Source organism: Oncorhynchus nerka, linkage group LG4 (genome assembly GCF_034236695.1).
Source record: "Oncorhynchus nerka isolate Pitt River linkage group LG4, Oner_Uvic_2.0, whole genome shotgun sequence".
Taxonomy (NCBI): Eukaryota; Metazoa; Chordata; class Actinopteri; order Salmoniformes; family Salmonidae; genus Oncorhynchus; species Oncorhynchus nerka.
The window spans coordinates 14,327,834-14,346,276 of record NC_088399.1 but is presented as its reverse complement, the minus strand read 5'-3'; the positions used below and the strand labels follow the sequence as shown (position 1 = coordinate 14,346,276).

Here is an 18,443-nt window from a genome sequence, read left to right as displayed (position 1 = left end):
TGGCCAGTTGGTGAACCACACACTGAGGCAGCGCTCCCACACAGAGCTGCTAGTACAATCCAGCACTGGTCTATGGGAGTGTGACTATAAAAAAGGGACCAAACAGGGTTGGGATGGAAAGAAAAGGAGACCATGTTTACTAGCAGTAGCAGGCTGCAGCTGATTGTCATGTGTACTCTGTCTGTCTATCAGCCAGCTGTGCATTTATGATAAGATCATTGTTGCTTTGCGGGGTCACATGCTGTTCATTTGAGTAGTGAGGGGAGGGGGGGGTGACATACAAATACACCATGGGCTTGGTTGAGGTTTCTAGCGTGTTGAAAATGTAGTCTAAGTACAAACTGAGGTCAAAAGAAGATGTTCTTTCGTACCTGGCAAAACATTTGGTGGTTGTTCTTTCGTACCTGGCAAAACATTTGGTGGTTGTTCTTTCGTACCTGGCAAAACATTTGGTGGTTGTTCTTTCGTACCTGGCAAAACATTTGGTGGTTGTTCTTTCGTACCCGGCAAAACATTTGGTGGTTGTTCTTTCGTACCTGGCAAAACGTTTGTTGGTTGTTTTGGAGGCTGTAACAGCCATAAAAATACAAATAAAATGCAGGCTTAAGTTGTTTTCAATATCTGACCGATACCTTTATTCAAGGCAAAATATATATATATATGTCATAAGGTGAATGCACCAATTTGTAAGTCGCTCTGGATAAGAGCGTCTGCTAAATGACTTAAATGTATGTATATATATATATATATATATATATATATATAAATAAAAATCTAAAAAAATTGCTTGTTTTTGTATTCATCAAATCCGCCAAATGAGAACGCCTGAGCCAGTCTTTCATTTCTAGTGATGGGACTACCTTGCTTAGCAACAAAGCCCCTCATTGTTGCGGGGGACTCACTCGTCACCGGTTTTCACTGTGGTGATCCAAGTGGTAATTCAACACAATTCAAAAGGCAACAGCAACACAAGGCAGGCAATTGCAGTTGCATTAGTACGACACACTAAGAGCCCTGGGTTCGACTCACAGAGAGTTTGAACATGGGAGATGAATAATGAATTAAGTGGATGGGGGGGGGGGGGGGGGGGTACTCCGTTGCATCTAAAATGGTTCTCAGAGACCCAGAGAAAGCGAGACAAAGGGCAACAAAAAAAAGATATCCTAAAAAGCCATTACTGTTAGCCTAATAGCTGAAGAAATTCCAACTTTACAGTTCAACGTGAAAAAAAAAAAACTTATGTAGGCCTAAGGACGGTCGGTCATGACAGAGAGACTTCCTGAAGATGCAGCACGAAGGGGAAAAGTTGTATACCATTCAACAGTCACCAATACTGATGATAGCATCTGGCCATGACAAGCAGCGAATCAGTCAGTCATCGGTTCTGATGCTATATGCAATAGCAGGCGACAGGAAATATGTTTACGTGAAGGTGTTTTGTCCCCAAGGAAACGTTCTGAGAAGCCATGTGATAAGAATGCGGCCTATCAGTGGTCATGTCAAGGGCTACTATTCAGCAAATAAGAACTAGCCACAAGTCTTCTATTAAAGATAGCTCCAATATTTGCGCTCACCAAGCAGGTTTCCATCCAACCTTTTTATGCGAGTAAAGTACATGTCGGATAAATGTCACGACAGGCCTGACGGAAACACCAAACTTGTCTGGAAACTTTCCAAATGTCAACAAAACAAAACACTAGACGAGGTGGATCATTTTTGTGTCTGTCAAATGTATTATGAGAGTGGCAGCAGAAACGCCTTTATGAGCAAATATAACTATATTAAAATCAACATATGGAAGTAAACTTGGAGTGACGCATGATATGTTGCGTGGTCCTTCCACGATGTCTTGGGAAAGCACACAGTCGATTAGGCTACAGAGGAAATAAAGTTATGACCTTTACAAGGGGGTGAAAGTTCACAGTCGATTAGGCTACAGAGGAAATAAAGTTATGACCTTAACAAGGGGGTGAAAGTTCACAGTCGATTAGGCTACAGAGGAAATAAAGTTGTGACCTTTACAAGGGGGTGAAAGTTCACAGTCGATTAGGCTACAGAGGAAATAAAGTTGTGACCTTTACAAGGGGGTGAAAGCACACAGTCGATTAGGCTACAGAGGAAATAAAGTTGTGACCTTTACAAGGGGGTGAAAGTTCACAGTCGATTAGGCTACAGAGGAAATAAAGTTATGACCTTTACAAGGGGGTGAAAGCACACAGTCGATTAGGCTACAGAGGAAATAAAGTTGTGACCTTTACAAGGGGGTGAAAGTTCACAGTCGATTAGGCTACAGAGGAAATAAAGTTATGACCTTTACAAGGGGGTGAAAGTTCACAGTCGATTAGGCTACAGAGGAAATAAAGTTATGACCTTTACAAGGGGGTGAAAGTTCACAGTGATGAGCTTCATGCTCCTTTCCAATAAATACAGAGTCTTATTCTGGTGACGTGAAGATCAATGCTTGGCTGCAGTTTGACAAGTTAAAATGATCTTACTTTTTCGTACATACCATCATGTAGTAGGCTATCCCTGCACTGTATTAGCAAGCTGTTGGATAGAGCACATGTTCCAAGAACACAGTGGGCACAATTGCTATATAAACACAAATGTTTTGACAAAACCATCAGTAGAGTTGAAAATGCCATGGAAACCCATCACATTTTTTAAATATATATATATTTTTTATATAATTCAAAGTTATTTATGTGCACTACGTCATCACGCACAGCCTTTAATCCGCAAGTCAGTTCGATGGAAATATTGTCTATGCGAATTTTAGAATATTCACATGAAAAGCTGTCGCCAGTTGGATGGAAACCTAGCTATAGAAATACCAGTTGTCAGTACGGAAGTATTTAGTCCATAAAAGGAGTGAATACATTGCTCCATCTGTGACTGTGTAGCAGTGGCATCTTATGTCCTTCCCAGAGAGTAGGCCTACTCCAAGAAGGGATAGTAAATAGTCATTTCTGACATTCACACTGACACTAATAGATATGACCGTGGGCCAGAGAGAAACCATACGCATACACGAACATTTCGCACAAGCACTTACAAGTGACTGCCAAATGGCGTGTATACATTACACAAGCTGCAGGCCCACAACACAGTCAAGAACTGAATAAAGGCCTCCCTCTCCATTCACAGGCCAGACCAGAAGCCTGCTCCTTCTCCTGTTTCTGACACTGCATACAATCTTGAGCACAACTAGTGCAGAGGCAGAGGGAGAGAATAAACAAGTCCACGTGGAGTTGTTCCTAGCCAGGCCACTGCACAGAGCCTCCCTTGTGCAAGCTAGTTAAAAGGGGACGCCGTCATGAGGTTAACTGCGACAAACGATGCAACAAAGTCTTACCTCAGACCTTGTTTACTTGCAAAGAAACTAACTAGGCTACAGGTAGCCTGACTACAAAACAACATCCAACTATTAATCCCACTAGACTCCTGTAAAGGAAGGGTTGATACAGTGGTTGGCGATACAAAGACTGTATCCATTTTGTTTTATCAACAAACAAAAAACTACATGGTTAGACTGGTAAGACCGGACTGTATAATGAACTAATAACAATGGAATGTACCAGAACAAAAACGATGGGGGTTAATGGGGTGCAGTTTTAATATTTGGACAGGGACACGGGATCCAACACAACATTGGGCTTGTTATGGTTACAGTAGAAGTCAGACATAACTCAGGCCTATTCAATTTGAAGGGTGCACCCCCCAAAAAAAAATTGCAGTAAACCTGTGGTGACAGATGGACTTTTCACAAGTCACCACAAACACGCCAGTGTGAGTGACAGACCGACCTCTGCCATTGCAGGCGGAGGCTCCCAGTGTTGATGCTCAGTTGTGATAGAGCTCCAAGCACATGGGACCAGAAACTACAACTGATATCCGGTTATCAATAATGAAAAGACATCAGAGGGCTTATCTGGAAACATGTGATCTAGGCTAGATCTAAGAAAGAAGTGACATTGCACACAGGAAATGGCAACTGAGGTGAAATCTTCATCGGAACACAACTTCCGCTTTTGAACAACAGAATGGGCGTAAGTGTGAGAGATTCAAGGTGAGCATTGAGGGCAAAGCCTAGCTGTGGATTGCATGCTCACTACATTGTCACTTCCAGCTCAATCAGTTAAATGAGACCTAGCCTGATCTCCAGGCCTCCTGCTCTGAAAAGGGCCACAAGAGACAACCTGTTGACAGCAAGCCCTGCCCACAGGACTGGCATCGCCATGGAGACCAAGGACATGAGTGCTAGGAGACGGGGGCTTTTGTGATGCCTGACCTGGTGGGAAACATCTGCCACGCAAAGCCCTTTAATTCAGCCCCAAATGACCAATTGTGTTTTCACTGCATCCAATAGAAAATGTCCCTAACAAGGAAGTAACATTAGCTGGAGATCCTTCAAAGCAGTACAACAGAAATGTAATAACAAGGGAACAATGTTCCTCTTTTCAACATGAGTTCACTGGAGAAGCACAACTAAACAAGTTTGTGCTCTGGCGAGATAGTGTAATTCAGCAGACTGCTCATGTCAAAATGTAAGACTATCCAATCATTCAGAATAGGATTCATGTTTAAAGGCTACCTATCATACATTTAAATTTAAAAAAGAGTGGGGTGTCACATCACATTTCCCCAGCACCGGGGCTTCCTATTTGAGTTAGTGGAAACATAACTAAAAAGGGTTTGGTTGACTGGGCTAAGCCAGTGAAAAGCACAACCATGTCTATAGGGAGGAACACCGGTCTCTTAATAATTCCGTATTAATATGGCCACTTGTTATTGAGGCCCTGCCTACCCAACACTCCACAGAGAAAGAGAGAGTGGGTCAAGACTTCACAATATGCTTGCTAGCTGCCAGAGGAGAAGGGATTGGTCAGCGTGTAATGACATGAGCCAATAGGAACACAGTAAAATAACGCCACTAGGCATCACCTTCCAAAGAATGTAGGAGAACAAAAGCTACATGCGGACATGTGTTTGTCATTGTCCTGTAACAGATAGCAATGGAATAGGCAGCAAAACACTGTAGTGTACCCAACTTGAAGTCCTTGTTTTTTGGAAACACACAAGAGGTAGTAATGAGAGCAATAAGGGCATTGCATCAAAAGGCATTACACTTTGATAAAATGTTAGCTAATACAAAAGGCTTATCGTGAGCTGTTCACACTTTTTTACTGGGTCTCACATGTTCAAATTGCATTAAAAATCGAATTAGACTTTACAGGCAGACATGTCTGCTCCCCATCACTAAAGGCCAAGAAGGCACACAGTACTACCGACTCATACTAGAGTTGGAAGTTAGCTGGCCTGTTCGTCGACTTTGTGCCCTCACTGTAGTGGCAGTGCGAAGACATCAATATTTCAGTACAATCTGCTTGGCTGCCCGGCGCAGAATAAATCTGTCCTGTCAGGGTTTCCCCTCTGGTTGGTCAATATAACGGGTCTCATGCGGCTTCTGCTACTGCCAGGTGACGGGTTCAGGGCCCAATGAGAACACAGTAAAATGCTGCCCCTTTTTATTTGATTTGAATGGAATTCACAACTGCCGTTGGTTTCGTTACAGAGTTTGTGTGTAGAACGGAGACAGGGTGCCCAGCAATGGCCAGGTAACTTTAGCAGGCTATCACTGAAGTCCACTTTTATCAGCACTAACAATGGCTATTTGGTTGACTCATTGATTTAGGTGTAAGTCCACAGGCACAGGTCGATTAGCTACAATGGAATTTCCATTTGGCGTTTTCCATCATTAGTTCGCTCTACTGATAAAAGGAAGAAGAAGAAAAATACACTGCTCAAAAAAATAAAGGGAACACTTAAACAGCACAATGTAACTCCAAGTCAATCACACTTCTGTGAAATCAAACTGTCCACTTAGGAAGCAACACTGATTGACAATAAATTTCACATGCTGTTGTGCAAATGGAATAGACAACAGGTGGAAATTATAGGCAATTAGCAAGACACCCACAACAAAAGGAGTGGTTCTGCAGGTGGTGACCACAGACCACTTCTCAGTTCCTATGCTTCCTGGCTGATGTTTTGGTCACTTTTGAATGCTGGCGGTGCTTTCACTCTAGTGGTAGCATGAGACGGAGTCTACAACCCACACAAGTGGCTCAGGTAGTGCAGCTCATCCAGGATGACACATCAATGCGAGCTGTGGCAAGAAGGTTTGCCGTGTCTGTCAGCGTAGTGTCCAGAGCATGGAGGCGCTACCAGGAGACAGGCCAGTACATCAGGAGACGTGGAGGAGGCCGTAGGAGGGCAACAACCCAGCAGCAGGACCCTACCTCCGCCTTTGTGCAAGGAGGAGCACTGCCAGAGCCCTGCAAAATGACCTCCAGCAGGCCACAAATGTGCATGTGTCTGCTCAAACGGTCAGAAACAGACTCCATGAGGGTGGTATGAGGGCCCGACGTCCACAGGTGGGGGTTGTGCTTTACAGCCCAACACCGTGCAGGACATTTGGCATTTGCCAGAGAACACCAAGATTGGCAAATTCGCCACTGGCACCCTGTGCTCTTCACAGATGAAAGCAGGTTAACACTGAGCACATGGGGCGGCAGCGTAGCCTAGTGGTTAGAGCGTTGGACTAGTAACCGGAAGGTTGCAAGTTCAAACCCCGAGCTGACAAGGTACAAATCTGTCGTTCTGCCCCTGAACAGGCAGTTAACCCACTGATCCTAGGCAGTCATTGAAAATAAGAATTTGTTCTTAACGGACTTGCCTAGTAAAATACATTTAAAAAAATAAAAAATGTGACAGACGTGACAGAGTTTGGAGACGCCGTGGAGAATGTTCTGCTGCCTGCAACATCCTCCATCATGACCGGTTTGGCGGTGGGTCAGTCATGGTGTGGGGTGGCATTTCTTTGGGGGGGGGGGACGCACAGCCCTCCATGTGCTCGCCAGAGGTAGCCTGACTGCCATTAGGTACCGAGATGAGATTCTACAGACCCCTTGTGAGACCATATGCTGGTGCGGTTGGCCCTGGGTCCCTCATAATGCAAGTCAATGCTAGGCCTCATGTGTCTGGAGTGTGTCAGCAGTTCCTGCAAGAGGAAGGCATTGATACTATGGACTGGCCCACCCGTTCCCCAGACCTGAATCCAATTGAGCACATCTGGGACATCATGTCTCGCTCCATCCACCACGTTGCACCACAGACTGTCCAGGAGTTGGCGAATGCTTTAGTCCAGGTCTGGAGGAGTTCCCTCAGGAGACCATCCGACACCTCATCAGGAGCATGCCCAGGCATTGTAGGGAGGTCATACAGGCACGTGGAGGCCACACACACACTACTGAGCCTCATTTTGACTTGTTTTAAGGACATTACATCAAAGTTGGATCAGCCTGTAGTGTGGTTTTCCACTTTAAAAATTTGAGTGCGACTCCAAATCCAGACCTCCATGGGTTGATAAATTTGATTTCCATTGATAATTTGTGCGTGATTTTGTTGTCAGCACATTCAACTTTTAAGTATTTCATAAGAATATTTGATTCATTCAGATCTAGGGTGTTATTTTAGTGTACCCTTTATTTTTTTTGAGCAGATATATATACACACACACACACACACACACACACACATATATGTATACATACATATACACATATATATATATATATATATGTATGTAAAAAAACAATACCATGTTAGTTGAGATCTTGAAGCAACTAGAATGAACAGACTGCATTTGAATGCTTCCTCTGTGGCATAGAGCAACACAATAATCTAGCGTTGAGGATGAGGGTTCTTTTATTCTCTTTCAGTCCTCATTTTGACTAATCTTCCAGGGCTCCTTAAAACATTCAAATACAATCAGATATAACACACTGTTACAGACAGACATAATACACTGACATTGATTGACTAGAACATATAGCATATGTGGGTAACTGCCAGCTACAGAAAATGCCCTCATGTTTTCAACCATGTGTATCAGTTAACGCCACGAGCACAAGTCATTCTAAGGTGATGAAATAACATTTAATAGTACCCGACTAGTTCTAAAATGCATTCAATAGGGATGCTCTGCCAACTACATGACCTTGGACCAATAGGACACTACTTTTCATGAAAACCTTGGATGTCTGGACAGCGTGTCACCCTCTTGATTGCCATCGATAGCTAAGAGCCTAGGGTTTTGGATTTACTTTATGCTCTTTCACTACACGACAGTGAATGCTAAGCTTCAGCATTCCATGCATGCATGCAGAAAAAAAAGTGACATCTATATTTATTGTCATAGCAAAACAAGTACATTTTACCAGTGTCCAGTTACTGACAGCTGCCAGTGTACAGCTGCTCGTGTACAAAGGCCAAAAATGGCACATGTTCAACTGATGCACCCAGGACAAAAATGGTGACATCGAAAACAAAATGTGCCGACTGAGGCCCTGTTCGGAACAGAACAAAAAAGTCTTCCTTGCTTTCTTGAAGTAAACAGATTAGGAAAGAGTTGGCTGGGCAAAAGCAGTACAGATCAGTCCTTAATCTACTTTAAGGAAGGAAAGAAGAATCACAAAATCACCTTCATTTCACCATATACATTTGCATGTACAGGAATTTGACTGAAACGTTGCCGCCACGAAAACAGGACACGGACAGAAAACCGGATAAGTGGACAAAATATACAGTGTATTTCAGACCTCTTGACTTTTCCCACATTTTGTTACGTTACAGCCTTATTCTAAAATGTATTACAATTTTTCCCCCCAATCTACACACAATACCCCATAATTACAAAGCAAAAAAATGGTTTAGAAATCTTTGCTAATTTATAGAATAAAAAATGGAAATAGTACATTTCCATAAGTATTCAGACCCTTTACACCCAGTACTTTGCTGAAGCACCGTTGGCAGCGATTACATCAGAGTCTTCTTGGGTACGACTCTACAAGCTTGGCACACATGTATTGAGGATTTCTCCCATTCTTCTCTGCAGATCTTCTCAAGCTCTGTCAGGTTGGATGGGGAGCGTCGCTGCACAGCCATTTTCAGGTCTCTCCAGATGTTCGAGCGGGTTCAAGTCCAGGCTCTGGTTGGGACACTCAAGGACATTGAGACTTGTCCCAAAGCCACTCCTGCGTTGTCTTGGCTGTGTGCTTAAGGTCGTTGTCCCGTTGAAAGGTGAACCATCGCCCCAGTCTGAGGTCCTGAGCAGGTTTTCATCAAGGATCTCTGTACTTTGCTCCTTTCATCTTTCCCTCGATCCTGACTAGACTCCCAGTCCCTGCAGCTGAAAAACATCCCCACAGCATGATGCTGCCACCACAATGCATCACCATGGGGATGGTGCCAGGTTTCCTCCAGACGTGACGCTTGGCATTCAGGCCAAAGAGTTTCATCTTGGTTTTATCAGACCAGAGAATCTCCAAGCGTGCTGTCAAGTTCCATTTACAGAGGAGTGGCTTCCAGCTGGCCATTAGCATAAAAGGCATAATTGGTGGAGTGCTGCAGAGATGGTTGTCCCATCTACAAAGACAAACTCTGGAGCTCTGTCAGAGTGACCATTGGGTTCTTGGTCACCACCCAGACCAAGGCCTTTCTCCCACGATTGCTCAGTTTGGCCGGGTAGCCAGCTACCAGAAGAGTATTGGTGGTTCCAAACTTCTATTTAAGAATGATTGAGGCCACTTTGTTCTTTGAGACCTTCAATGCTGTAGAAGTATTTTGGTACCCTCCCCCAAATCTGTGCTTCGACACAATCCAGTCTCGGAATTCCACTGACAATTCCTTCGATCTGATGGCTTGGTTTTTGCCCTGACATGCATTTTCAATGGTGAGATCTTACAGTTGAAGTCGGAAGTTTACATACAGCTTAGCCAAGTACATTTAAACTCAGTTTTTCACCATTCCTGACATTTAATCAGAGTAAAAATGCACTGTCTATGGTCAGTTAAGATCACCACTTCATTTTAATAATGTGAAATATCAAAAAAAGTAGTGTGATTTATTTCAGCTTTTATTTCTTTCATCACATTCCCAGTGGATCAGAAGTTTACATACATTCAATTAGTATTTGGTAGCATTGCCTTTAAATTGTTGAACTTGGGTCAAACGTTTTGGGTAGCCTTCCACAAGCTTCCCACAATAAGTTGGGTGAATTTTTGGCCCATTCCTCCTGACAGAGCTGGTGTAAGTGAGTCAGCTATGCAGGCCTCCTTGCTCGCACATGCTTTTTCAGTTCTGCCCACAAATTTCTATAGGATCGAGGTCAGGGCTTTGTGACAGCCACTCCAATACCTTGTCTTTGTTGTCATTAAGCCATTTTGCCACAACTTTATGAAGTACGCTTGGGGTCATTGTCCATTTGGAAGACCCATTTGTGACCAAGCTTCAACTTCCTGACTGATGTCTTGAGATGTTGCTTCAATATATCCACATAATTTTCCTTCCTCATGATGACATCTATTTTGTGAAGTACACCAGTCCCTACTGCAGCAAAGCACCCCACAACATGATGCTGCCACCCCCATGCTTCACGGTTTGGATGGTGTTCTTCAGTATGCAAGCCTCCCCCCTTTTCCTCCAAACATAACGATGGTCATTATTAGAGGTCGACTGATTATGATTTTTCGATACCGATGCCGATTATTGGAGGACCAAAATAGACCGATTAATATGACCAATTTTGTTTTAGTTTTTTTGTAATAATGACAATTACAACAATACTGAATGAACACTTATTTTAACTTAATATAATACATCAATTAAATCAATTTAGCCTCAAATAAATAATGAAACATGCTCAATTTGGTTTAAATAATGCAAAAACAAAAGTGTTGGAGAAGAAAGTAAAAGTGTAATATGTGCTATGTAAGAAAGCTAACGTTTAAGTTCCTTGCTCAGAACATATGAAAGCTGGTGGTTCCTTTTAACATGAGTCTTCAATATTCCCGGGTAAGAAGTTTTAGGTTGTAGTTATTATAGGAATTATCGATCTATTTCCCTCTATACCATTTGTATTTCATTAACCTTTGACTATTGGATGTTCTTATAGGCACTTTAGTATTGCCAGTGTAACAGTATAGCTTCCGTCCCTCTCCTCGAACCAGCAACACAACAGCCACCATCGAAGCAGCGTTACCCATGCAGAGCAAGGGAAACAACTACTAGAAGGCTCAGAGAGAGTGACGTTTGAAACGCTATTAGCGCGCACTAACTAGCTAGCCATTTCACTTCGGTTACACCAGCCTCATCTCGGGAGTTGATAGGCTTGAAGTCAGACGCACAACGAAGAGCTGCTGGCAAAACGCACTAAAGTGCTGTTTGAATGAATGTTTACACGCCTGCTTCTGCCTACCACCGCTGAGTCAGATACTTGTATGCTCAGTCAGATTATATGCAACGCAGGACACTAGACAATATCTAGTAATATCATCAACCATGTGTAGTTAACTAGTGATTATGATTGATTGTTTTTGTATAAGATAAGTTTAATGCTACCTAGCAACTTACCTTGGCTTACTGCAGTCGCGTAACAGGCAGTCTCCTTGTGGAGTACAACGAGAGAGAGGCAGGTCGTTATTGCGTTGGACTAGTTAACTGTAAGGTTGCAAGATTGAATCCCCCAAGCTGACAAGGTGAAAATCTGTCGTTCTGCCCCTGAACAAGGCAGTCAACCCACCATTCCTAAGCAGTCATTGAAAATGAGAATGTGTTCTTAACTGACTTGCCTAGTTAAATAAAGGTGTAAAAACAAAACAAAAATATTCATTGGACATTCCGATTAATCGGTCGACCTCTAGTCATTATGGCCAAACAGTTATGATTTTGTTTCATCAAACCAGAGAACATTTCACCAAAAAGTACAATCTTCGTCCCCAGGTCCAGTGGTAAACCGTAGTCTAAAGGTCGACCGATTAATCGGAATGGCCGATTAATTAGGGCCGATTTCAAGTTCTCATAACAATCAGTAATTTGGGGTGCCAATTTTTTTTATACCTTTATTTAACTAGGCTTTTCAGTTAAGAACACATTCTCATTTTCAACTTATTAAGTGAAATAATCTGTCAGTAAACAATTGTTGGAACAATGACTTGTCATGCAAAGTAGATGTCCTAACTGACTTGCCAAAACTATAGTTTGTTAACAAGACATGTGGAGTGGTTGAAAAACGAGTTAATGACTCGTAAACTATGTATGTACTAAGTATGTAAACTTCCGACTTCAACTGTATAGAGACATGTGTGCCTTTCCAAATAATGTCCAATCAATTGAATTTACCACAGGTGGACTCCAAGTTGTAGAAATATCAAGGATGATCAATGGAAACCGGATGCACCGGACCTCAATTTTGCGTCTCATAGCAAAGGGTCTGAACACTTATGTAAATAAGGTATCCGTTTTTAATTCTTTCGCAAAAAAATCTAAACCCATTTTCACTTTGTCATTATGGGTTATTGTGTGTAGATTGATGAGGGGGGGGGGGGGTGTATTTAAATCAATTTTAGGATGAGGCTGTAACGTAACAAAATGTGGAGCAAGGGAAGAGGTCTGAATACTTTCCAAATGCGCGCAGAATTTACACAATCTACATACAGTATGTACACAAGGCTAAAAACTAGACTACACTATAAACATGAGATACACAGTCCAAAAATATAAAAAACAACAATTAAAGATTTTACTGAGTTACTGTTCATATAAGGAAATCAGTCAATTGAAATAAATTTGGCCCTAATCTATGGATTTCAAGACTGGGAATGCAGATATGCATATGTTGGTCCAAGATACTTCGGGGGGGGGGGGGGGGGGGGGAGTAGGGGCGTGGATAAGAAAACCAGTCAGTATCCGGTGTGACCACCATTTGCCTAATACAGTGAGATGTCTCCTTCGCATAGAGTTGATCAACCTGTTGATTGTGGCCTGTAGAATGTTGTTCCACTCCTCAATGGCTGTGTGAAGTTGCTGGATATTGGCAGAAACTGTCGTACACGTCGATGCATTCCAAACATGCTCAACGGGTGAAATGTCTGATCATGGAAGAATTTCAGGTTCCAGGAATTGTGTACAGATACTTGCGACATGGGGCATTAAGTCGAAACATGAGGTGATGGCGGTGGATGAATGGCACAACAATGGGCCTCGGGATCTCGTCACGCATCTCTGTGCGTTCAAATTGCCATTGATAAAAGGCAGCTGTGCTTGTTGGCCGTAGCTTATGCTTCCCCATAACATAACCCCACCACGGGGCGCTCTGTTCACAACAAATTGATCGCCTACACAATGGCATACACTCTCTGCCATCTGCCCATTACAGTTGAAACCGAGATTAATCTATGAAAAGCACAATTCTCCAGCGTGCCAATGGCCATCAAAAGTGAGCATTTGCCCCCAGAAGTCAGTCACGATGCCAAACTGCAGTCAGGTCAAGACAATGAGCACACAGATGAGCTTCCCTGAGACGGTTTCTAACAGTTTGTGCAGAAACCCAGTTTCATCAGGTGTCCGGGTGGCTGGTCTCAGACGATCCCACAACTGAAGAAGCCGGATGTGGAGGTCCTGGGCTGGCGTGGTTACACGTGGTCTGCGGTTGTGAGAACGGTTGGATGTACTGCCAAATTCTCTAAAATGATGTTGAGGCGGCTTATGGTAGAGAAATTAACATTACATTTTCTGGCAACAGCTCTGGTGGACATTCCTGCAGTCAGCATGCCAATTGCACACTCCCTCAAATCTGTGGCATTGTGTTGCGACAAAACTGCATACATGCCACACTTGTCAAGGATGCATTATCTTTGCAAAGGAAAAATGCTCACTAGCAGGGATGTAAAGAAAATAGTGCAAAGAATGAGAAATAAGCTTTTTGTGCATATGGAAAATTTCTGGGAACTTTTATTTCCGCTCATGAAACATGGGACAAACACTTTACATACACTTTACAAGATAACTAATGCATGCCTTTAATATGTATTCAAACAGAGCCTGTCTGGATCTCAAAATGTCTATGGCAATGTGTTGTGCTGCTGAGATATATGCTGGGATAAGGAGACGACCACAGATCTATAGTAGGAAACTGAAGTGGCGATTGTAACAAGACTAGAAAATAATCTCAGTCTTGACTATGAATTAACCGTTATTCCTTGTGTAGCCTATATTTGGCCACAAGAGCATGGCACACAAATGCCCTCAAGGACATACAGTATGTCAGTTAACATGTAGAGCACGTGTCACTCATTCCACAGATGGTAGAGAGTCTACAGATCTTTCACACCTCTCTTGTACTTGATTGATGAAATAAGGTCACCAATTAGTAAGGAACTCTCCTCACCTGGTTGTCTAGGGCTTCATTGAAAATAAAAAATAAAAACCAACAGACACTAGGCCCTCCATGGAATTAGTTTGACAGCCCTGATGTAGAGGGTTGTCGCTTCATGAGTTCATCATGCCAAATATATTAGCCCACATGCCTTATCAATATCATAACCATGTTCTCTACATACAAGCTGTAAGGCATGTGGTTATAAAAGCCATATGGGAACGGTCTCCATACTTACTGGCAGCTCGATTGGACATCACTAGAATACTACAACAACAACAAAAAACTACCAAAAATGTACATATTGAGAAGACATGGGTGAAAAGTGGAAATTTATGTCTGGAGATATGGAGCCTAGACAAAGGCTAATGGATAAAGGAAGGGGTCATGCTGCCAGTTAACCTCCCATGTGTCAGTCAGGAACGCCCCCGCCTGCTTACCAGTCTCCAAGACATAATGGCCCATGGAATGTCAACATGGCACACGGCCTTCAGTTGTTTTTCTTTCATCCGCCAATAAGTTTTACAGAACGATATGAAGAGCACAGGACTGGCATGCCAGGGCAATGTGTCAATGCTTAGCAGTAATGCTCTGGAATTGAGAGCCACGTTTGGGTTATTATTGGGGGCAAGTTTTAAATAAAGTAGGATTTACATAGATTTGCTGACCAAATATAAGGGCTGACATTGTGGACAATGGCCAGTGTGCTTGGGATTGATTTGTCATGGCCAAGTGTAAAAGATTACATCAGTACTTAGATAAACCCATAAGCTACTAGACACAGAAATTGTATTACTTAGCTGTAACTATTTTATCTTTATTTAACCAGGCAAGTCAGTTAAGAACAAATTCTTATTTTCAATGACGGCCTGGGAACAGTGGGTGCCTGTTCAGGGGCAGAACGACAGATTGTACCTTGTCAGCTCGGGGGTTTGAACTTGCAACCTTCCGGTTACTAGTCCAACGCTCTAACCACTAGGCAACCCTGCCGCCCCCTAACATTATCAGGTAAGTTAATTTAAAAATTAGGACAGGATGAACTATTTGACTACTGGGTCAGAAAACGTCTCATATTACAAAGCAGGAAGTCCGGGTGTCTACAGACCACATTAATAGCCAAGTAAAATGTATCCAAGCAAATACACTTCAACCTATCCTGTGAATACAACTGCATAACTAACGCCAGTATAATACTTAAATAATAGCTCTACCAGAATGACTGATTATAAGTAGGCCTAGTTAGATACAGTGTAACCGATAGCTGAGCTGCGAGATAAATGTTGTTTTCATCCTAGAGGGAGTCTCACGTGCGCACAATTGTTGGACATATATATTAGCTACTCTAATATATTACTCAGTTGGGAACTATCAAAATACACCGAAATATCGATGGCTTGCCATAGCTAGGTAAACAAATGTGTTTTTGCTAAGTAAAACATAATTTTGTCAATTCCTGATTCCAATTTCCTACTTTGTGACAAAAGCATTCATTCTTGTGACCCGAAACCATGCATTCTATGCGCTACGTAAAACTGACAAATAATGTGTGACGACATCATTCAAGTACAATGAATACGTGGTGGAGCCTATCCACATGCGTTTCTATTGAAGAATGCGCACAGTTCCTCTGTTCCACACCGACATCCCACCAATGTTGCTAATGACAGGCATGTAGCTAGCCATCCTTTTTTACCAAGTACAATAAACGACCATGAGACTGTAAAATGATCCACTGACCACAACGTGGTCTAAATACAGAAACTAAAGCTAACAAATTGACGCCCCACAAGCTTGGAACGTTGATGCAGCAGTGGCGCCCCATGTGTGCTCTGTCCTAGCACGCGCTAGCATCCGTGTCAAAGCCATGAGTTTGCTTACTTTGTCTAGCTCGTCATGCAGCTCCGAAAGGGTGGGTCTTATCAGCTTGTCCCCCAGAGGCGCAGCAGTTTGCCGGTAGAAGTCGATGTTCGGCACGGCATCGATGGTGTTGTGACCAAAAGTCCTTAGGTAATAGGTGTTTGTATGGGTGTCGTAATGGTAGTGATGTTGGCCTCCTGTCGAAGAATGTAGGCTGCCCTCACTCATCACGGTGTCTCCATTCTGGAAACCTTCAGCGGGCACTGCTTCTGGCGGGCTTGCTCCACTCGGATCTACAAAGTTCACCACACGGAACCGACCCTTTGCCTCCTCGCCACCCGCCGCTGGCTCCGAACCTTCGGGTGCGTCTTTATCGCCAGATGCGAGCGTTTTATCAGCGGCACCGGCTGCTTCGGCCACCAGGTCCACCTGGAACCGACTCGAGCTGGGTGTCGGGCCGGCGGGCTTCAAACCTGTATCCACGGCCAGACCCTCATTTTCTGGCGCAGGGTCCTCTCCCTGGGCGGGAGGCAAGGAGGATGGCGCGGACATTGCAAATATTACCGGTAAATGAAGGACCTTTTAAGGGGAAAAAAATCCTAGCTAAATGTCCGGCACAACTCGTGTGCAATAGCAAAACTACACTGCTTCTAAACCCCGGTTCTTTCCGACATATAAGTAGTCAGCTCACACTCCTGGTACCGCCCAAGTGGTGGAAGACCGTCTGGATAGTTGGTCCCAGAGAAACGCGGTGCTTTCGAATTCAGAAAAAGCCGAATGCCACTTCTGCCTCTCTCAAAAAGGTAGCACAACCACAAAACATGCAGAGCTACAAATGGAGAAGGATGGCTTGCTAGCTGTCTCAGTATACACTCTCAGAGATTAAAAAAAGGCATCAACTTTCAGCCCTAGCCAACGCTACTCATCAAGAGATGAAATCTCCGAGTAGCCTCTCGGTCCTCTAGCTTTCCGCACACTTGTACGAAAGCGAATAATATCCGCGATGTGATGTTTTTTTTTAAGAGTAGGATGCTCTATCGACCTTGCCGCAACTCTTCCGAGATTCCCAAAACAACCCTCGCCTCGCTCATATATACACACTGCAGTAAGGCAACGCTTTAGGGTGGGTTCCAAACGGAAGGTAGAGCTCGCGAGATTTCAGCACAGCGTGTTTTTTTTGCACTGAGGTATGTTTTTTTATTTTTACGTAATACAAAGGATGTTCCAGAGTCTGTAGGTAGAGAAACAAAGTACAATCATTATAATAACATCACCTATAGATATGCAAAAATGTGGGTAACTTTCGTGCAATTGCGAATGGTATATACTGTATACATCATCCCAAACCACAGAGAAGGAAAATGATAATGAAATTAAAGTTGCCTCACACGTTCTAATCATAGAAAATATATTACACACACATTCAAATAATAGAAAATATATAACAATTGTGAAGTACTAAGTGTCAATTTATAGTGTCACTCGCAGGTCCAGACAAAACCAAGGATTTGGTTTGAGTTTATCGCAATTTAATTCAATAATTTTTGTAATTTAATCAAAGTTACAAGTGAGTTATGTGTCCAAAATATAATGCTTTTTGGATTGGTCCACTAGCCCACACATTATGGTCATGTACGGTATGTTAAAATATTTTTTACGGTTTACATTATACCGAACAGCAATTGGTCTCTGTTTGGTGGTTGGCCGGGTCAAATGCACCAGCTGTTGTACTTTTTGTTTATCACATGCTCAATTAGGGCCACCCTAAACTTGTTGTAAATGTTGGTATTCATTGTTACATTTGTCCAGCAGAAAACGGTCCATTAGGGAGGACCTGCAGGGTTTTTGGTTATTCTTTTCGATTAAGACCGAAACAACTAGGTGAGTGGAGTTCCTTACTAATTAGTTACTTTAAGTTATCAATCAAGTACAAGGGTGGATTGAAAAATTGCAAACACTCGGCCCTCCGTGGAATGAGTTTGACACATACATTAAAGACATATCTAATCTGTGTTGTCGTTTATTGTCTAGATTAGATACAGAAGAAACAAAGACATCAGATTGCATGGGTTTGTAGTATTTTTTTGCAGGCTACCTTTCTGACGCGTAATAAGGACCTTGGATGTCTGTCTGGAGAAGAACTGTGTCCAGTGCACAATGCTGAGGGTTTGTTTACTGTTACATCCACATGCATACCATAGATCACACTCATATCAATGGATTGTCAGCAATGTGACACCACACCCCTAATTCCTGACCCTTCCCACCCAACAACCCTATCTACCCTCTCCAAGTCAACCAATGTCCT

General features: G+C 42.9%; 1 protein-coding gene across 2 annotated transcripts in view; it reads right to left on the bottom strand.

Annotated features, from left to right (window-relative positions):
* slc12a2 (solute carrier family 12 member 2) overlaps positions 1-17,234 on the bottom strand; it is a 76,887-nt gene extending 59,653 nt beyond the window's left edge. For both annotated transcript variants that reach the window (XM_029647200.2, XM_029647209.2), the window contains exon 1: positions 16,157-17,234. In XM_029647200.2, the coding sequence (XP_029503060.1) occupies positions 16,157-16,687 (531 nt within the window). In that variant the 5' untranslated portion in view covers positions 16,688-17,234. The remainder of the gene's footprint in view (positions 1-16,156) is intronic.
* Positions 17,235-18,443: the final 1,209 nt, after the last annotated feature.